General features: G+C 35.1%; 1 protein-coding gene across 47 annotated transcripts in view; it reads right to left on the bottom strand.

The window, feature by feature from the left end:
• Positions 1-22,941, bottom strand: part of EPB41 (erythrocyte membrane protein band 4.1) — a 198,063-nt gene that overhangs the window by 96,332 nt on the left and 78,790 nt on the right. For 40 of the 47 annotated variants that reach the window (XR_012031626.1, XR_012031625.1, XR_012031624.1 and 37 more), the window contains 3 exons: positions 12,517-12,994; positions 5,886-6,098; positions 3,335-3,439 (listed from right to left, as the gene is read on the bottom strand). Coding sequence is in view for 34 of the 47 variants with exons in the window: in XM_072827480.1 (XP_072683581.1) it covers positions 3,335-3,439; positions 5,886-6,098; positions 12,517-12,994 (796 nt within the window). In the remaining 13 variants the exon portion in view is untranslated. Of the gene's footprint in view, positions 1-3,334; positions 3,440-5,885; positions 6,099-12,516; positions 12,995-22,941 lie in introns of those variants that run through there. The other 7 variants (XM_072827510.1, XM_072827513.1, XM_072827508.1 and 4 more) reach the window with 3 other exon arrangements.

Below are 22,941 nucleotides of genomic sequence, written 5' to 3' on the forward strand. Positions count from 1 at the left end.
TGTGATTCCAAAGCAAGTCCCAACTCTGGTTTTTCTGTCTCATTCATATGGTAAAACTAAAAAGTCTGCTATCATTGTGGTTTGGTGAGGAGTGTGGGGAAACAGGGTCTCTCCTTATTGTTTTAAGTTAAATTGGTACATCCATTTTGGCCAGAAAAGAAAAAAGGAAGGGATAAAGACAATATGATTCTACTAGCTTAATTCTACAATGGGAAGGTCATACAAAAGATCACAAATCAGAATGGCTTTGGCCTTCTCAAGAGCAACATTGGAAAAAAAAAAAAAAAAAGAGCAACATTGGAAGCCAGAAGACAATGGAGCAATACCATCAAAATTACAGTGGCAAATAATTTCAAGTGTAAAATTCTATACCCAACCAACCAAACTAACAACCAAATGTGAGGGTAGGAGAAAGACATTTTTCAGACATCTAATGTCTCAAAAAGATTACGTCTCATGTGCCATTTCTCAGAAGCAGCAGCACTCTATCAAAGCACAAGGAAAAGCTAGGACAAAGGAAATAGGAGAAACATCACAGAAACGAGGCAAATCAAATCCCTAGGATGAGGATGATGGTAAATACCAGGGATGGCGACAAAGAGACAATTCATCCATACTGAACAAATATGACTCAAGAGATAGCAAATTGAAGAAGGACTGTCATCACCAAGATGACTTTTGCTACTGTATTGGCCCTTTAACTTGACAATGCTAAGGTAAGTCTTCCCAAAATTCATTTTTGTACAAGATTTGCTTGGCAAGTTACTGTTTTCCCTTCTATGCCCTACTTCCTGGATCAGCTTAAAGACCCTCAATTTTAACCCAAAGAAAAAGTCTGCTTTGACCTATTTCTGAGAGCTAGATTGGTCACAGTGAATTTAGAAGCAAAAAATATCGAACACCTCATTGCCTCTGACCATGTTCCTGTTGGATATCCTATATGAACGTGGACCCTACTACAGACCTGTCAAATGCCCTGAATATGATAAGCCCTGTGTTTCCCAGAATTCACTTGCCCACTGACTTCCCCAAAAGGGACTCTTATAAACTCTCAGGGAAATTGAAACTAGATTATGATTCTGAAACAACAGCTTTTTCTCTCAGAAATATTTTTATCTAAGAGGGATAATAATGACTTCTTTTATACAGCTGGGTTAGTACTTTGCTATTCAGCTTTTATATTAGCCATTTTTGATATCACTTTACACATAAATATATAAATGAATGTAAATAAAACAATTTAACATTTGCTTTTTAATATTTTAAAAAGTATTATAAAGGAAATAAAACCTGCTGACAGGACAAGTATGGATGACACCAAGAATGGTTAAAAGTTTTTGTAGCAATGTAGGCCCTAGAAGCTCAACTGCAAATGGAAAGGAATTTCCTCTGCTGAATGTCTTTAGATGAGCTAACTTCTTGAAATTTAACTATACATGGTTCATTGAAAAATTATTTCCAGTTATATTAAATAAGGAAGTATTCAGTGACTTTACTGATATGCCAAATTCAAGCATTCTCAAACATCCTCAAATCAGATTTGGATTTTTTTTTTTCTTTTTCTTTCTTTTCTTTTTTTTTTTTGGACCCACAATGTTAAAACATTGAACTTTATCTCACTGAGCTTGTATAACATAAAATACTTTTCAGAGTATTTTCCTTGATCCATGGAAGAATTTTCCTAGCTCACAGCTGCTGAATGTTTTTCACTATAATTCGGGGGGGGGGGTGGTATTTAGTTTTTTAATTACTTTATATCTTCCCTTATTAATGAAACTTAGATGCTTCAGTGCAAGTTGGTTTGAGCTTTTAAGAACAAAGAGTCCTTAAAGAACAATACTGACTTAGTGCTGGTAGACATAGCTCTTCTGCTTGAAACAACAATCACTCACACAGGAGGACAAACTGTTGCAAACTACTAGGTAACTACTAGTACATTTTACAAATAGATTCTATTTAGGCAAAGAGCAAGTCCATGTCTTCTAGCTTGCATTATCTAGCTCCAATAATCCAATCTATAGAGCCTGCAGTTGTTAAAGGCTGCTGTCCCTCAACTTTTCTTAATAAGTATAAATTACCCTGAAGAAAGAAAGAACCAACAAAAACGGCTTTAAATACATTGTATACAAAACTCTCTCTCCATGATGTGGTCCCTGTGTAGCTCTCCAGGTTTATTTCTCATTCTGTTCCTCACTACCTATGTTTAACCAGGCTCCTAGTTCCTCCAATGCCACTCTCTCAATTCTGGGCCCTTATACAAGTCATTATCTTTCTGCTTCACTTGCCCATTTAATCTTTCAGTTCTTGGCTCAGGCGTCACCTTCCCAGAGAAGACTTCCCTGGCCATACCCTGTCATTGCATCTTGTATTTCCTTTTGCATAACACTCGTCACACTAAACCATAAGTTCTAGAAGGCAGGGACCATGTCTATCTTATTCACAGCCCTTTCTCTATCATCTAGGATAGCACCCGCAAAGACTTATGGAACTGGACTGAAGCTTTTTTTCATCATTAGATTTTAAGCTAACTGTCTATAATTTTCAGTAAAGTGGCCTAGGAAATAATTCAAGTTCCCTGAAGTAAATACCTGACTTTTAACCTTTCCTTCCTCCTCCATGTTCTCATATTTTCTTTTACTTCTTTCAAAAGTTAACTACTAACTTCCTTTTGGGCTGGAAGAAAATGTCAGATTCATTGTAGGACTTTTCAATAATATTGGAACTTTATTCTCCTTTATAATATTACTCTCAAATTTTAAATATATATAATTAACCTATAATTATAATATTGATAGATTATCCATTCAACAAATATCTATTATGAATCTATTAGATACAATACTAATTGCATAATATATGAAGTTATTGGTATCTACTTGCTAATCAGGACATCATAGCTCTGTACATCCCCTATCCTTTAAAAAGATAGTACAGTACATTTTTTCTCTCAATGATGAAAGAACAGAAATGGTCTTTTCTTTAAAATGTTTGCTCTAGAGGAAAATCTGAGAAACAAGAATAAGCAAGAATAACTCTTAAGTACACTGTGCCTTGGAGAGGCAGGCATAAATACACTCTTAACTACAAAAAAAGAATCAAAACAAGTATTTTGTGGGGTTTTATTTATTTATTCATGATAGACATAGAGAGAGAGAGAGAGAGAGAGAGAGAGGCAGAGACACAGGCAGAGGGAGAAGCAGGCTCCATGCAGGGAGCCTGGTGTGAGACTTGATCTTGGGACTCCAAGATCACACCCTGGGCCAAAGGCAGGCACCAAACCGCTGAGCCACCCAGGGATCCCCAAAACAAGTATTTTGACAAGCAGTCTCCTCACCTTAGAGGCTCCATTATCCCAAATGGCTAGACCAAAGTAGTCCTCTTCCAAAAGATTGAGATGCTCACACACTCGTTTAAGCAAATCTTGTCCCTTAGCATGTTTCTGCAAAGACATAAATATTTTGAGGTTACCTCTTATTTCTGTATTTATCACCAAATAAGATAAAACATCACTTCCCTATTTCTTCTTTTATCCTTTGTTACCACCACTTTCAGATGGTTTATATAGCATAAGTAGAACAATGTGGGTTATAAAAAAAATCCTGTTTCTTAATTTGTCAGTTTAAATATGCAACACACAGTGGTTTAGAAATAGTGCTAGAATTCAAAGCAAAATTTTACCTTCTCTTCATCAACCCTTCCCTACTTCCATCTTAAACATCATATTCTTTATTTTTTTGTGCAGTATTTCCTGAAGTTTGCTATGGGCTGTTGTCATCATGACCACCTAAGTTCACTGAATCTAATGTCAACATTGTCGGTTAATAGCAACAATGGAAGTCATTAGACTTTCTACCGTTCTCAGATCAAATGTTCCAAGAGGATGAGCAATGTCTCAACTCCCTGCTGAAAAATACACAAAGTTTAGATGCCCTACAGATGTTACCTATTGCAGTAGCTTTTTCAGTTGTGTTACAAATCATTTTCTTAATGTTTCTTTACCTAGAAAAGCAAACCACTGCCAAATTTGGGTATTAATATTCCTAGTTAGCCTAACTTAAAAGCTAAGATGTATAGTCAAAAAGTCCTAGCTCCTCCATTTACAAGCTAAACAAACTAGGTCATTTTGTTTAATAATTCTGAACATTAGCTTTCTCATATGTAAAATGGTAAGAATATTTATATCTACCCTAACTATGCACTGGAATTATTGAAAAAACTCAAACATACTAATGAGAAATATATTTTTTAAATGCTTCAAAAAATTAGAAATAATTTTTTGATATACAACATGTCTTCTCAATGAGCAGTTATTTTTAATGACTGTTAGTAATTCATATAGATGTTAATTTATTTCCACACTTAACCCATCTTTAGTAATCATTTTTTTCATTTATTCTCTTTTATGTTTTCACTCCAAATGACAGAAATGATTTGAGAATTCTTCATAAAGGTCCCTACTCCCTTATTTATAATTCCAAAATCCAGAAGCTCTAAAAAGTAAAATTTTGGGCTTTTTTTTCCGGGGGGGGGGGCCGGAACGTTTCCAAAGTTCTTAAGTGTTATGAGGCTATATATGATCTTTATGTACCCATCTTAGAATGAATCTTGAGGGCACCTCGGTGGCTCAGTTGGTTAAGCGTCTGCCTTGGGCTCAGTCATAATCTCAGGGTCCTAGGATCAAGCCCTGAGCAGGGCTCCTTGCTCAGCAGTCTCCTTCTCCCTCTGCCCCTCATTCCTATTCGTGCTCTCTCTCTCAAATAAATAAAGTCTCTAAGAAAAAAAAAATGAATCTTGGTACTGCCACATACCCCACTGGGTGTGTTATGAAATATGCAGCATAAGTACTTACTGCCTTTCTAAAATCCAAAATATTCTGAATTCTGAAACATATCTGCCTCCAAATGTTTCAGGTACAAAGAACCCATATCTGGATCTTGGTCTGAATGGGAAGAATGTGTAGAATAGCTTTTCCCTTCTCTCAACTAGCTAGTGGTGAGAAGCAGAAAGAGTAGACCAGAAGTCTCTAGTTACCAGGTATAGCAGCTATTTTCAAAGTGCAATAGTGTATTTTTCTTGACTTCTTGTTTAAAACTTGGAGAGGGAATGTCTATTAATAGATATAGTGTGATATTTTCGACTATTAGTGCTTTGATATATTTGCATTTGCATATAAATAATTCAATTCATAATTATATACCTAAAATACAAGTATATGTGAATTATATATTTTACAATGAAGGCTACAATTAGTTATAATAACAATAATTGCTTTATATCAAGCATATCATAATTGATAATTACTGCTCTAGTTAAGAAAATGGTTAGTAGATTTTTAAGGATTTTAAGTTGCCTTGAAGCAGCAAAAGGATAACCAAGTAACTGACATTTTTCTTCAATCCTGACTTGGTTACTTATTTTTTCAGAAAATAACAGAGTATTTTAAGAAATGGCATTATTTGCTTTAAATTTTTTACATACTACTTCATAGGGCTAAAGAAATACATTGAACAAACCAAGGCTTACTCAGGTTTAGATCTGGGACAGCAGAAATTACCACATTTTTTGACAGATATGATTATGGGGATAGCTAGAACTAGTATCAGAAATTGAGGCTGCCTGGCAGGTCACTCTATAAATAACAAACCAAGTTGTGTTTAAACAAAATTGTTTTGGATTATAAAAGTAACACATGCTCCATTCACAAGATTTGGTAGATACAGAAAAAACTGGAGAAGAAAATAGGACTCATTCATCATCCTTCCAGACCTCTGCTTCCAGAAAATCACTATTAACATTTCCACAGAAATAGTCACTGACACTACTTACTCAACCTTACATAAAGCAATTTGTAAGAGTTTTGACTACAGAAATTAAAATGCACTCACCTCCACAACACATTCATAAACTGTATCATCCAACAAAGAAACCTTGCAGTGCATGTTTCTGTGTCTTCTGATTGATTTCTGGGAAGCTTTTAATTCTCTTTCTGCTTTTGACTCAGGACTTTCTTCTTTTACTTCTATTTTAGAGCACTCTTCAAGTCCCCCTCCTTCCTTAGTTTCAAAATCTGGATCTTCTCTGTGTTCTTCCTGAGCAGGCTACATATCCATGACATCAAGTCAGGAATAAGGACATTTCACAAAATATGCTATATACATTTTTTAAAAAGATTTTATTTATTTATTTATTTATTTATTTATTTATTTATTTATTTATTTTAGATTTCATTTATTTATTCATGAGAGACACACACACAGAGAGAGAGGCAGAGACACAGGCAGAAGGAGAAGCAGGCTCCATGCAGAGAGCCCAATGTGGGACTCGATCCCTAGACAACCTAAGCTGAAGTCAGAAGCTCAACCACTGAGCCACCCAGGTGCCCCCTGCTGTATACATTTTTAATAACCATAATAATTCTACCAATAAACGCAGTGAAGAAGAAAAACTGTTAAAAACAAATTGTAAGTGAAGGGCACTTGGGTGGCTCAGTCAGTTGGTTAAGCATCTGCCTTTGGCTCAGGTCATGACCTAGCCCAGCACTGCCACTCGCTCCCTGCTCAGCAAGGAGTTTGCTTCTCTTCTATACTCCCCTCCCCTTCCCACCAGGGCCTTGCTCATTCTCTCACTCTCTCACTCTCAAATAAATAAAATCTTAAAAAAAAAAAGTGATATTAAGATTAAATAAATTATTTATCTATAAAAGATATTATGATCTCCATCTATATTCTATGCTATCCTTGAAATTTCTCAGGTAGAAACCTATCTTTCAAATCAATAAATGAAGGTTTCAGGTCAACTAGAAGACACCAATCTATTACTCTCAGCATTATATATTCTTCCTGACTATGTGATTATATATTATTATTATTTTTTAAAGATTTTATTTATTCCTTCATGAGATACATAGAGAGAGAGGCAGAGACACAGGCAGAGGAAGGAGAAGCAGGCTCCATGCAGGGAGCCCGATGTAGGACTCGATCCTGAGAATCCAGGATCAGGCCCTGAGCTAAAGGCTGACGCTCAACCGCTGAGCCACCCAGGCATCCCAACGATTATATATTATTAAAGTTTATCAAAACCTTACCACCTCTGCCCCATGCTCTTCAATTTTAGCAAGGTAGCTTTATGAGGTGCAAATGAGATGTGGTTTATCACATATTCTAAATCTTGTGAATGGATAAGAGGGATTCCTGGGACCAATTTAGAGCATAAAGCAACATATAAACTAGGCTAATAACTGTAACTGCCAGTTAACTCCTTTCTAACACTTATCAATCATGCTCAATGTGAAGTAGATTCAAAGAAGCAAGAGACATTGAAATCTGAGTTTCCTAGGGTTCTCATGAAGTCACCCCAAAGTTATAGAGGTAAATGAAATATTGTGGTACATACTTTCTTACTTCCAATATAATAAAACTGCTGAAAGATTCTTAACTAAACCTCACTAATTCTTTCTTTCAGAATACATGGTTGACATAAAGGAAAAAGGACTTAATTATTTGGCTCCTGCCTTAGATATTGGAGGTGGTCTAAAAGGTTCCTTCTCATCTTTCATGATCCTTTTAAATGTGACCTCTTTAGAGAGGCCTTCAATTGGTTATCCTATCTATCCTATCCTCACTCTGCTATTCATGTCAGTACCCTGTTTATTGCCTTCATAACATTTAAAATGAATAATTATTTTATATTTACTACTTTTCTGTCTCTTCCCTTAGACTATAAAGTCATCAAGAGTAAGGATTAGGTTTCTTTTATAACAACAACAATACTGTGTAACAATTAAAATGGACCAGTTATTATTCTAAAAGCATTATTTATATGAACTCACTCTATCCTCATAATAAGCCTGTGGGGAGGAGACTAATATTATCCCCATTTGACAGAAAAGAAACAGAGGCCAGAGCTGTAGCAAATTTTTCTAGATATATCTTCTGAGGCAAAGGAAACAAAAGCAAAAATAACTATTGGGACTACATCAAAATAAAAACCTTCTGCACAGTCAAGGGAAAAAAAAATCAACAAAACTAAAACATAAACTACTGAATGGAGGAAGATTTTTGCAAATGACATATCCGATTAAAGGTTAGCATTAAAATTTTACATAACACCAAAACCCACAAATAATCCACTTTAAAAATGGTCAGAGGGCAGCCCTGGTGGCACAGCAGTTTAGTGCCACCTGCAGCCCGGGGTGTGATCCTGGAGACCCAGATCTCCAGGGTCTTTAACAAAGACCTTTAACAAAATATAGAAGGCAGATTCATAAAGCAAATGCTGAGAGCAAAAACAAAGAAGGTAGGCTGTAGATCTCACATACTTCACACTTGTCAGTTTCTAGCCTCTTGATCACAAAATCCCAGTATTATCAATCAGTTCTCACAATAATAGCCAATCGGGCTTCCTGCATGGAGCCTGCTTCTCCCTCTGCCTGTGTCTCTGCCTCTCTCTTCACTCTCCCTGAATGAATAAATAAATAAATCTTAAAAAAAATAAAAATGGTCAGAAAACATGATCAGACGTTTCTCCAAAGAAGACCTCTAGATGGCCAAAAGACACATGAAAAGATGCTCAACATCACTCATCAAGGAAATGTTAATCAAAACCACAATGTGGTATCACTTCACACCTATCAGAATGGTTAAAAAAACATGGGGTACCTTGGCTGGCTCAGTTGGTGAAGCATATGACTCTTAATCTGTGGGTTGTGAGTTCAAGCTCCACATTGGGTATAGGGATTACTTAAAATTAAATCTTTAAAATAAAAAACACAAGAAACAAAAAGCATTGATGAGGATGTGGAGAAAAAGGAACCTTCATGCAGTGATGGTGGGAATGCAAACCAGTGCAGCCACTGCAGAAAACAGTATGGAGGTTTCTCAAAAAGTTAAAATTACACTATGATCCAGTAATTGCACTACTGGGTATTTACCCAAACCCCTGTATTTACTGTATGAACCCCTATATTTACTGTAGCATTATCTACAATAGCCAAATTATGGAAGCAGCCCAAGTGTCCATGGATAAAGAAGATGTGGTATATATCTACAATGGAATATTATTTAGTCATAAAAAAGAATGAAATGAAACCCTGGCATTTGCAACAACATGGACAGATCTAGAGAATACAGTGTTAAGTAAGTCAGTCAGAGAAAAACAAATACCATATGATTTCACGCATATGTGGAATTTAAGAAACAAAACAAAGGGAAAAGAAAAAGAGAGACAAACCAAAAAAATAGACTTTTATGGTCTATAGACAGATGGTTCATGGGGATGGAGAATGGGGGAAATAGGGGAAGGTGGATTAAGAGCACACTTATTTTGATGAGCACTAACATATGGAATTGCTGAATCATTATATTATATACCTCAAACTAATATAACACTGATGTTAACTATACTGGAATTAAAATAAAATTTATAAAAAAGAAAGTAAGTTTATGATATGAAAAAAATAAAATTAAAAAATAACTCAATTACCAAAAAAAAAAAAAGGTGAAGGGGATCAATAACACTTTTGATAATGAGCACTGAGTAATGTACGGAACTGTCAACTCACTATATCTGAAACTGATATAGCACTGTATTGTAACTATACTGCATTAAAGAAAAAAAGGAAAGGAAAGGAAAAAGGAAAGGAAAGGAAAGGAAAAAGGAAAGGAAAGGAAAAAGGAAAGGAATGGAAAGAAAAAAGGAAAGGAAAGGAAAGGAAAGGAAAGGAAAGGAAAGGAAAGGAAAGGAAAGGAAAAAGGGAAGGAAAGGAAAGGAAAGGAAAGGAAAGGAAAGGAAAGGAAAGGAAAGGAAAGGAAAGGAAAGGAAAAAGGAAAGGAAAGGAAAGGAAAAAGGAAAGGAAAGGAAAGAAACTGAAGCCTGAGAAGTTAAAGTAACTCATACAGCATCATTCAGTTAATAAGTTACATACCAGTTTGGCTCCAGAATTCATGATCTTAAACCTCTCTGTCATACTGTACTTTTTATTTACTAATGATATCCAGCTTGGGGCCTGGCATACATAGTAGGTTTTCAGGAAGTATTTGTTGAATGAATAAATAACATTAAAAACAGATACAGGGATCCCTGGGTGGCGCAGCGGTTTGGGGCCTGCCTTTGGCCCAGGGCGCGATCCTGGAGATCCGGGATCGAATCCCACATCGGGCTCCCAGTGCATGGAGCCTGCTTCTCCCTCTGCCTGTGTCTCTGCCTCTCTCTCTCTCTCTCTCTCTGTGGGACTATCATAAATAAAAAAAAAAAAAAAAAAAAAAAAAACAGATACATGGCTTCCAAAAAACCCAAGGTACCCTACATGAAGACTGGTACAGTCCTATAATGCAAACTTACTTTTAAAAAATCTGGATGGAAAAGGACCACTTAAGTGAAACTCTACCACACATACAGAAATATGGTTAAACAAATAAACGTTTACCTATAAGGTTCTGATCCACGAGGTTTTGATTATAAATACTAGCTTCTAAAAAGCCCAAAAGAGTTTTCTTCTTTAAGCAATATCTCCTTGAAATTTATTATTACTAATTTTCTTTTTCTTTATATATAAACACTTGCATATAATTTATCATTATTCTGATTTAATAAAGTTTCAATGAATGAGACTTTAGTTAAATTTAAAATTAACTTTGTCCATCATGTTTTAACTTCAGTACAAATGCTATGATTTTTAGATAAAATAGACTAGCCCTGATTCAAATGCTAACTAAAACAAAATATAAATTTTTCCCTACATAAAGCAGAGGAGAAAAATGGCAGTTAAAAACCTCCTCAAAGTACAAGGTTTCCTGAAAGATAATGTAAATTTAACTCTTGGTATTTCTAAAATAAAATTAAATTCATGATATTAAAATACATAGGGTTTCTTTGCCTTTACTGTTCATGTTGATGAACTGAGTAATAATAACTAAAATTTAATGAGTGGCAAGCAATATCTTAAGAGCATTCCATGTTTATCTTGTTTAATCCTCATAATAGCCAAAGGAGGTGAATTTTATCTTTATTGCACAGAGGAAGAAACTAATAAAGCAAAAGTGTCACTCAGCTATGATTTTCTAGACTGATTTCATAGCCTGCATTTTTAACAACTATACTATATAGTAAATCTTCTTTTCAACATTTCACAAATAGCAAGTATGTAAAATTACAACTTTAACCTAAATTTTACTACCTGCACTTTTAATATACAAGTAATATTTCTAGAGATACATGTAATATTTTTAGAAAACTCTAATAAAACGATGTAGCCCATATATATATATTTTTTAAAGATTTTATTTATTTATTTATTCATAGAGACAGAGAGAGAGAGAGAAAGAGAGAGAGAGAGGCAGAGACACAGGCAGAGAGAGAAGCAGGCTCCATGCAGGGAACCCAAGGTGGGACTCAATCCTGGGTCTCCAGGATCACACCCCGTGCTGCAGGCGGCGCTAAACCGCTGCGCCACCAGGGCTGCCCTAGGATTTATATTTTTAACAATGCAAATAATGCTCACATGCTTCAGAAATAAAAACACCTTTAAAAAATAAATAAATAAAAAATAAATAAATAAAAACACCTTTAAAATAGTTTTTAATTTATAGATAGTAAGGCTAGAAGCAAATGGGATTCCTAGAAAATAGTTGGAGTTATAGTACTAATACTTTCGATGTTTTTTTGACAGATAAATAAATTCACAACTCATGTTTAGTACATGCTATATACGTACTTGTTAAATTTTAATGTGCATCAAATTACCCAGCAATCTTGGTTAAAGCAGATTCTGATTTAGCAAGTTTGCAGCGGAGCCTGACACTCTGCATTTCCAACAAGCTCCCAGAGGTTGCCAATGCAGCTGACCGTAGGACCACTCTTTGAGTAGCAAGGCATAACTGTGACACAGTTAAGGCCCCAAACTATTGTTTATTACAAAGGTGATATAAAGAACTAGCCTTCCTTATCCATAACTTACACTCTATTATATCATCTAGTTGGAGAAAACAATAAAGATAAGGCAGGCATGGCTCTAACCTAGCACATAATTCTTTCTGGATGGCTTGAATCTATTACATGGCTTCTATGAGGATTTTCATAAAAAGGGCCATGTTTGCAGATAAACTGTCCCATGCCTAATAATTCCAACAAAATGAACTTTAAACCACCTCACTTTTTCCCCTCTCTCATTAAAAATCTTGGACTTAAAAAAAAAAAAAAAAATCTTGGACTTGTTCTATCATCACAGCTGATATATAGGTAAATAAACTCATTTGATAAATACTTTTCTTTCATTTTGTTTTATTTGATTTATAAAATGTAAATATAAAAGTACAGAGAATATCTTTTAAAAAGTCAAGTTTCCATTGACTACATCAATTTCTTTACAACAGAAATTCCAAAGCTTAATGTTACTTATTCCTATCAATCAATGCCTAAATTAACTGGTTAGTAAGAAATAACACCAAAGGTTATTAACTGAAAAATAAGGTGTATAACTTGTCTTTATTACACATGTCTCACACATTTGCACATCCTTACCTGAGTTTCTGCACTGCTTAATGAATGAAGATCCAAGGATGGGTCTGTTTTGAGTTCAGGTTCAGGAGCTGCAATTGGGGCTTTTAAAATGATCTCTTCATCAAGACTGGTTCCAAATTCTATCTCTTTCTGACCTCCTTCACATTTCTCTTTAGCTGACTCTACGTCCTTGCCTTCTTCCTCAGAAACCTGAGACTTTGGTCTTTTGAGAAATGATGAGAACAGCCGTGACAGACCCCTGTTTTCTGATGTCCGCTCCTTGTTCTTGGTTAAGTCTTCATGTGTAGGGGTATCTCCATTAGATGTTTTCAGCTTCTGCTCACAATGATTATCTCCCTCAGCTGCCTCTTGAGAAAGCTCTTCCAGCTGAGTTTCTTGTTGACCTGAATTTGTGACTCCCTCACCTTCTTCCTTCTGTTGTTGGTGCTGTGAATTTTCAGCCTCAGCCACTAAACTCTTCTCTGTTGTCATGATGTTGCTATTAAAAAGACAGAAAAGGGGAGCTCTTTTAATCAAAACCGATTTCTGTGGACAAAACCCTAAATTATGTCAAGTGTGCCAAAATTAATATATTTAGGTATTTAATCACCGACAGTACCCCAGTCCATTAAGCATGAGACTTTCCATTAAAGTACAAAAATATCTTACCTATATACATCCTGAATAAATTCTTAATGCTTTGACTTGCTAAATATATGCACATGGAGAAATTACCTTACCCCTGAGGCCAACTTAGAGAAATGTATATTTTAAATTCAATGCTCTGAACTGTATATAGCAAATACCATTTTATCCTTCCTAAAAAAGATCTTATTTGTGTACCATGCTTTGAGGGTATCAATCTAATAAAAGTGCAAAGTTTGCAAGGATTATGCTTTGCAAACTTCTCTACACCCCAAGAAATGATGAGATTCAAAGATCCGCAACTCTTTATTGTTCTTTTTCCTTATGTCTTAGAATGCATAGACTTCTCTATTAAGAACAGCAAATACAAAATTGTGACCATTCATCAGACACCAATAAGAAATATATGATTAAAATAAGCGCTAAAAAATCCTTAAATTTCATGTTATAATAGTATAATCTCATAATACCCTGCTTTACCCTGCTTACCTTTAAAGCGGGTACCCTGCTCTAAATTCAAGACCTTTTTTCCTTCTAAAAAATATGATTTTGAATGCTCAGCATTTTTAGGAGTAGACAGCAAAGCTATTACAATAGAGAAAAAAATTGAAAAATAACAAGAAAATTAAGGAACAAAATATAGAAGGCAGATTCATAAAGCAAATGCTGAGAGCAAAAACAAAGAAGGCAGGCTGTAGATCTCAAATACTTCACACTTGTCAGTTTCTAGCCTCTTGATCACAAAATCCCAGTATTATCAATCAGTTCTCACAGTAATAGCCAAAGAACATTGTCACATCTAGTTTACTAAAGAATAACCAGGGATATCTAGATGGCTCAGGTGGTTAAGTGTCTGACTTCAGCTCAGGTCATGATGGTCCTGGGATCAAGCCTCAAGTTGGGCTCTATGCTCGGCATAGAGTCTGCTTGTCCCTCTCCCTCTGCTCCTTCCCCTGTTTATGCTCCTTTCTCTCTCTAAAATAGATAAATAAAATCTTAAAACAAACAAACAAACAAACCAACACACAAGGGAACTTTTGTGACACCAGGAAATAAAGTTGACTATGGATGATCTCACACTTTCACTGCTATACGTAAAAGCCCTCCACTCAAAAAGCAGCATTTACATTGTGTTCAACATCTGCTTCACACTGTTTAGATGAAGTAATTTTTTTGAATGTTCACAATCCAAATTAAAGAAGTATATATTTAGCTCATTCCCTTCTCAGGCCCTTCTCACTTACTGTTCTACCTATGATGTATTTCTCTGGCAATTTTTTTTTAAGCAATAAAAATATTAAAATATTTTAAGCAATAAAAAATTTGCCGAAGCACATTTTCTATTCTCATTTACTACATCATAAAAATTACTCTGTGCTAATAAAATATACAATTCAGTCTTTATAAATACTACTTAAAACATTTACTGATCAATCTACATTCTTAATTTGTTACCCTTGAGTGAGGTACACTTGTACTTAAATAAAAGAAATAAAATTGTCTTCCGTTCCTCGTCATATTAGGAGTAGACAATTGATTTTCCAAAAATTCTTTTTCTTTAGTCTCTAAGTAATCAAACAACCAGAAAGAAAACCTGGATATCAAACTACTACTTTTTCTAGAAGAGTAATGATTTGAGAACAGTAGTTTACTTCATATTCCTCTGTAAAAATAAAGGACAGGATGATAACTTAGCATTATTTTCCATGGGTTTCAGATATGCCTTTATTATTCACCCTATGGAAAAGGTACTGAAAGGACCTCTGTGTTAAAACCTTCCCGGGACACCTGGATGACTCAGCGGTTTAGCGCCTGCCTTTGGCCCATGATCCTGGAGACCAGGCATGGAGTCCCATGTCAGGCTCCCTGCATGGAGCCTGCTTCTCCCTCTGCCTATGTTTCTGCCTCTCTCTCTCTCTCTCTCTCTGCCTCTCTCTTTCTTTCTGTGTCTCTCATGAATAAATAAAATCTTTAAATAAATATTAAAATAAATAAATAAATAAAACCTTTCCACTCAACAAATTTTGCAGCAAGGTCTCTCGTAATCTATGTTTTTTTTTAATTACAATTTTTGTGAAAGTTTTAGCAGATACGAAAACCACTTAAGCTCCACTTCTAACAGTCTTTTACTTGTAACCTTCTGTAAATAAGAGTATTTACTTACTCTTGTGTTTTATAATTTTTTTCATATAGTTTTAAAAATAGAAAAGATTGTCTAAGGATATTACTATAATTGCTTTCACATGAAAGGGAATCTCAAAGTAGCTGAATGAGTAAAAGTACTCAATTGTTTAAAAACACACACAGATGGTAACAATCCATATGCTATATATGTACTTGTTAAATTTTAATGTGCATTGAATCACCTAGCAATCTTTTTAAAATACAGATTCTGATTCAGCAAGCCTGGAAGGTAGCCTGAGATTTTGCATTTCTTACAAGCTCCCAGAGGTTGCCAATGCTGCTGGCCCAATGACCACTCTTTGAGTAGCAAGACATAAAAAAACACTATTACTTTTGGAACATACTCAAAATGCCTGATATAAAGATGGCAGAAAGCTACTTTTAGAAAATAGAATATGAACAGTGAAAAATACTTGACACAATAAATGCTCAACAATGCCTGCTGAATTAATGAATGAAGCAAAGAATGCAACATGTTGTTAAACATGGAAGCTAAACCATTAACATTTTTTAGAATTCCTTTTGTTGCCTAATCAAAAGTTAATTGAAAATTTTAACTATAGAGCTATGGCAATTCCAAATTGACCAAGTAGTCATGACACTTGCCCAGAGTTAGTATTCTTGGTATGTCCACTGGTATGATGATCTCTTTGACACATTTACGAATGAATGATCAAGGTATATGAATAAAGTGATTCAACAAGTTTATACATTGTACTACGTTCACACAGGTTAGCTATGCATAACCTTTACAATATCATTGACTGTATCCCTTATGCTGTGTCTTTTAATCCCATGATTTTTTTTATTCCATAACTGGAGGCCTGTTATCTCCCACTCCCCCCTTCACTCATTTTGCCCAACCCTCTGAACTCCTCCCCTCTGGCAACCATTAGATTATTCTCTGTATTTATAGGTTTGATTCTGCTTTTTGTTTGTTTATTCATTCATTGTTGTTTTATTATTGTTTTGGAGTCCACTTATGAGTGAAATCACATTGTATTTGCCTTTCTCAATTTGACTTATTTCACTGAGCATAATACCCTCTCAATCCATCCATGTTATCTCAAATGGCACAAGGTCATCCTTTTTATGGCTACATAATATTCCATTATATATATTTACCACATCTTCCTTATCCATTTCTCTATTGATGGACATTTAGGTTGCTTCCATATCTTGGTTATTGTAAATAATACTGCAATAAACATAGGAACATAGGAGTGCATATATCTTTTCAAATTAGTATTTTCATTTCCTTTGGATAAACACTCAATAGTAGAATTATTATTATATAACACTGTATGTTAACTCTATTCAAATTTTTAAAAATTAGCTACCAACACACTATCAAATCGCCGTATTTTAACTCTCTGCATAGCACTTGCTGTCTAAAACTATCTTATTTACTTTTCTCTTTTCCTGGTTTTGAATTGTCTTCCCTCCACAATAGAATGTATGACACATGACGGCAGTGTCTCTGTCTTATTTAACAGAAACTCACAAATACGCAGAAGTGTTTGATAAATAAGAAGTGCCAAATAAATTTTTTTAAAGATTTTATTCATGAGAGACACAGAAGGAAAGGCAGAGACACAGGCAGAGAGAGAAGCAGGCTCTTTCTGGGGAGCCTGATGTGGGACTTGACCCCAGGACCCCGGGATCACTGACCTGAGCCAAAGGCAGACACTCAGCCACTGAACCATCCAGGCACCCTTTAATAAATATTTTTAAATAAAAAAGGAGCAAAGAATTAGAGAATAACATTTATCAATGCAAAATGGAGACATTTTGCCACATAATTGGACATAAGTAAAGAACAGATAAGAGCACAATATAAGGAACACGCATACAAGCAGAAGGGCAAGAGAATTCTACGGGAACATAGTGAAACCAACTTTAGGGAGTATCATATATTAAATGCAAGAAAACAATCAGGAAATCAGACAATGTAATTAATACTCAACAGAGATGCTACAATTTATGCAAGGAAAAATAAATTATTATTAAGGACAGTTTTCATGCATGTTCCTTCTAGCCATGCACACATGGGTAGCAACACTATTAGTAATTGCCACAAAAGCAAAGGAGAATGTAAGTAGAGAGAATATTAAATGCAAACAATAAACCAGGCAAGTATCTCCAGTTAGCTCTGAGGCTGATCAGAATTAAAAACTAAATAGCAGAAAGAAAATATCCTGTGGACCATTTACTAAAAGCTCAAATAAACTCACCCTGATTAACCTGTTATACGTGCAGCCAAGTGCAGCCAAGTTCTTAGCTTTACAAATGACAGGATGGGTAACCAGAGGAAAAGATACAAAAAAAAAGGCAGCAAAGACAGGATAAATGCTCTACAAACAGGCCCTTCCTGTTTGCAGTAAATGATATTCCTTTCCTTCTGGATACAAAATCCAAAAGGAGGTATCTTTTTACTTAATGTTAAAAAGAAGTCTTTTGATTAAAAAAAACAAAACACAAACAACAGCACTTTAGACAAAGCAATGAGTTCCCATTCCATTTCAATCCTAATCTTCCAAACCCTTGGAATTACACCCTATCTGGTATAAAACAAGATACACTTGTTTTAACAGTGTGCACCTGTTGACTTCAGGCAACTCGAATCTTTAAAAATATGATACTGAGCAAATTTGTAAGGAACAAATGGTATCTTTCATCTTTTTTGTATCTCTCTCTAACATTAGTACAGTCAGTACTCCATTAATGCTTCTTTGGTGGAAAACTTTATAAAAACACTACAGCCTGGCACCACTAAGAAAATTCCTTATAATCACCATTAATGGATGAAATGTAATGATTTAGGTATTAGTAATACTCTTTAAATTAGCTCTGTGAACATCTATCAAGGTTTACTGAGTACTAATCATGTATAAGGCTTGGGTTTAGCAATTGAAAAGGGACCCAAAAAAAGAGTAATACACAATTCTTAGGGAAACAAGACATACAGGTATCCCCTGCTTTTCAAAAGTTTGAGTTATGCCGCTTTGCTTATTTAAGAAAGACCTACTTAGTAGAGATCTTCCACCACTTATGTATGATGCAGTTACGTCCTGATAAGCTCATAGTAAATTGAAAATATTTCAAGTTGAGAGTGCACTTAATACACTTAGCCCATAGAACATCATAGCTTACTTAGCCTAGCCCACCTTACATGTGCTCAGAACACTTACATTAGCCTACAGTTAGATAACATCATCTAATATAAAGCCTACTGCATTATAAAGTGTTAAATATCTCATGTAATTTATTGAATACTGTACTGAAAGTGAAAAAACTTGTTGCAGAATGGTTCTAAGAATATTGGTTGTTTACCCTCATGACTGCATGGCTTCTCAGCATCACAAGAGGGTATAGTATTACATATCACTAGCCCAGGAATATATCAAAATTCAAAGCATAGTTTCTACTGAATCCATAATAGCTTTTGCAGTGTTGTAGAGTCAGAAAAATTATAAATCAAGCCATTATAAAGTGGGGACCATCTATGCCTGTTTTCATTAACTCAAAGAAATCTGAAAAGGATTTGCACTTTTACCAAAAAAATGAAAAGTGAAAATGGCATTTAGCATTTGTTTGTTTGTGCTTTTTTTTTTCTTTTCTTTTTTCTTTTTCTTTTTTTTCTTGGAGAAGGTGGGCTATTAATTTTTTTTTTAAGTAGGCTCCATATCTAGCGTGAGCCCAACATGGGGCTTGAATTCACCACCCTGAGATTAAGGCCTGAGCTGAGATCGAGAATCAAGACACTTAACCAACTGAGCCACCCAGGTGCCCTCAACATTTGTTTTGCAGCAAGCCATTACAGACAGCGCACATCCTGAGCAGCGATAGGATGGCACCACCAAGCTCCTTCCCAGGAACTAGACTTCTCATCTCAACATCAAGTCTCTCTCTGTCAAATAAAAAAAAAAAATCTTTAAAAATACATAGTTCAGACTTTATCCTGAAGGCAGTGGAGAGCTACTGCAGGTTTTTAAAGCAGGGAAGTAGGTAAACAAAGTAGAGGCAGGAGAGGCTAGAGGCAGAAAGAAATTCAACACATGATTGGGTAAATTCAGGTTATCAGTGAAAAAATTCACAATGGGGATCCCTAGGGAAGCTGAAACCAGTATGGGACGAGAAATTTGAAAAGCCCAGCAACCAAAGCTTAAGAACAACCATCCCCCTTAGTTTTTCTAGCTGATTTCACTAGCCTGCTTCTCATTAACCCAGACAGTCTCCTGTCTCAGTCTGAGGCATTTTTATAATACACGTTCCTAGATCCACTCTGATAAATGGCTTAATAAAAGAGGTATAGCAAAATAACCAAAACAGAAGAAAGAAAGAGAGGTGGCTATCTCATGAGCATCTCAATACAACACATCCAAAATTAAACTCTTGATTCTCTTTTTCCTATCCCAGTAAAGAGCACAATCCTACCATCTAGTAGCTCAAACCAGAATTTGTCTGAAGAAGAGAAAGAAGATAATGATGGAATTTGAAACCATGTCATCAGGTAAATAATTGAAGATGTTGGGATAGTTAGGACGCCTGGTTGGCTCAGTTGGTAGAACATATAACTCTTGATCTTGGGGTCATGAGTTAAAGCCCCACATTGGGCATAGAGTTTACTTTTCTTAAAAAAAAAAAAAGAAAGAAAGAAGATATTGGGATACTTAATCTAGATAAAGAAAATAGAAAGCAAGGAAATGATTATTGTTCTCACAAATTTCAAGAGCTGCCAAATTCTTTGTGACTTCTAAGGGCAGAATTCAGATTAATCTGTGGAAATTACAAAGTGCTCATCTCAATAAAGTAAAAAGAATAAATTCATAATAATTAGAGATATCAATAGTTAAATGAGCTGCTTAGGAATAGTGAGCTTATTATCACTGGAAACACCCCATGAGAAGATGAATGACCATCTATTATGGATGTCAGAGAAAAAGTTCTTCCATCAAGTGGGTCCTTACATTAACTGACCTCTAAGGTTCCACCCAATGCTAAGATTTTACAGATAGGAAGGAAGGTAAGAAAGAAAACAAAAGGGAAATTAGAATAGTGATGTAATTGGATTATTTTTAAAAGACTATATTATAAAGTCAGAATTACCAATTGGGTTAGAAGGGGAAAAAACAGAAAAAGGATAAAAGGCCCATCTGCTTCTTTAATCAGACAATGGAATCCAATGGCATTCTTTCAAATGGAAAGAAAAAATGTTCAAGTATTGAAGTTTCAAAAAAATATGCAGAAAATAGTTTCCCAATAAAATCAATCCCCTCAGGCAGCCCGCGTGGCCCAGCGGTTTAGCGCTGCCTTCAGTCCAGGGTGTGATCCTGGAGACCAGGGATCAAGTCCCATGTCGGGCTCCCTGCATGGAACCTGCTTCTCCCTCTGCCTGTGTCTCTGCCTTTCTCTCTCTCTCTCTCTCTCTCCCTCTCCCTCTGTGTGTGTGTGTGTGTGTGTGTGTATGTGTGTCATGAATAAATAAATAAAATCTTTAAAAAAAAATCAATCCCCTCAAAACCACAGGAAAGCATCTTTCCCTGATAACTCATTTAAGTGTACTAATTTATACTTCTAGAAAAATAGGAGTGACCACCTATGTGGTTTTCAGATAAAAATGGTAATTTAAAACACACAAAAAAGTTTCTTTGTGGTTCTCCCTCCAACCTTCTGCAATTATTCTGACCTTAAACTACTCCTTAGGTAGACTTGTAAAGAATATTTGCCATAATGAGTGAGTCAGAAATGTCACTTGGCATGAACATGCTGTTTTCAACAACTTAATTTTTAATTTAAGACATTTCTATGATGACTAATACCGTTGAATCAGTTCATTCAAAGATATTTTCAAATAAACAAATTTACTCATCTCCTTCTAAGACTAAAGAAATGTTCTTCACTTCTCCATAGAATTCAAGCTCATACTTAGATGATGTCTACACATATACACATATTCTCAAAGCCTTCTGGGCCCTCCCAGAAGGATACATTATCCCCATGATTACTAGGCATCACTGAGGAACTAGTGAAACCAAAAAATTCATTTTCCAAAGAACTGAGTTTTACTCCCTTTGGGTGTCAAAAATGTGTCCAGTTAGCCATTCTGAATGGGAATCTTTATAAAGTGGATGTGTTTCCTCATTTCATCTAAATACCCTACAGAACATAATTAAACTTTTACTGATTTAGTCATCATCATCATGAACTTCAATTACTATGCAGTGCTTATGTCCTTAAGGGCTTCTAAAGTCTGTGGGGACAGTAAGCTCTATCACAGGAATACATAAAGGATTGTGTTTTTTTTATTTTTTGTATCTTCCTTTAATAGTTTTCCTATCCACTTATTTGCAGAATTAATCCAGATTTCTTGCAGATGTCCACATGGCCTGTCAACAAGTAGTTTCCAAAATCTCTTCTAATCTGCTATTTGCTAATCTACATTGACTAGGAAACTAAATAGCCAAGTGTATTAAATTGTGTCAAAAATAAGAATAAGTGCTACAGAAAAGTAAGACTAATGCTTTGTATTACTGGAATAACTTCAACACATGTATCTTATGAGGTATTTTGGCCTTCAAATACCAGACTGGCCTACTATGAGATTCCCATTACATTGTGACTAGACTACTTACTAGTAGAGGCTGTGAATAAACTACACCAATATAAAGACTATCATCTTTCTTTAGAGGTAGAGACCAAAAATCTTTAACGTTGTTATTTATATCAGGTATTGTATCCATGTAAACTCTTCTAGATAGCAAAAAAACAAATAGTTTAGTCTGAAGGAATAACAGAAAGGAAGAACTTCCTAAAAGTTCAAAAATCTCAAGGTAAATGCAGACTAAACCTGAAAATTTCTAGCTGCAAAACAATTTTACCTAAGACTTATGGATCTTTTCTTACACTCTTATTTTCATTTTATTATCTTAGAGCCAATTCAGTCTAGCGATACTTAACTAACTTCTAAACTCAAGAAATTCTCTAAGATTTTTTAGATGGGTAAAATTTCACTTTGACCAGAAGACTACAGTAAATTAATTGAACATCAAATGTCATCTGATTTGTGTACAAGTATGAATCAGAAACTTGCACTAGATCATGGCTTGTTTTAGCAAACATTCTAAGATTGGAACAGATACTATGGTTGTCTCCCACCACCACAACAGATAATGTGAAAAATATACCACAGACTACCAGAAGGTAAAATGCTTCCTTTCACAGTTTTAACACTGTCACAGAGACAAGATTTAATAACAGTGGAGTATATCAGGGAGGTGGGTGGAGGGATGAGTGAAATAGGTGATGAGGATTAAAGAGTGCACTTGTTGCGATAAGCACCAGGTGATGTATGAAGTACTGAAACCACTATATTATACACCCGAAACCAATATTACACCATATGTTAACCAACTGGAACTAAAATAAAACTTAAAAACATTTTTAATCAAAAAATAAAAATAATAAATATTCTACATCCGTAAATCCAAGGAGGTTATGATTTGTTGTCCAATGAAGAATAAATGTCTTCTGTCCAAACAACATACAGAAAAGTATAAGTTTTCATAATAACAAATAAAAGTCAAAAAAATCCTTTCATCCTTAAAAATAATAACA

This window comes from Canis lupus, chromosome 5 (assembly GCF_048164855.1).
Source record: "Canis lupus baileyi chromosome 5, mCanLup2.hap1, whole genome shotgun sequence".
Classification (NCBI taxonomy): domain Eukaryota; kingdom Metazoa; phylum Chordata; class Mammalia; order Carnivora; family Canidae; genus Canis; species Canis lupus.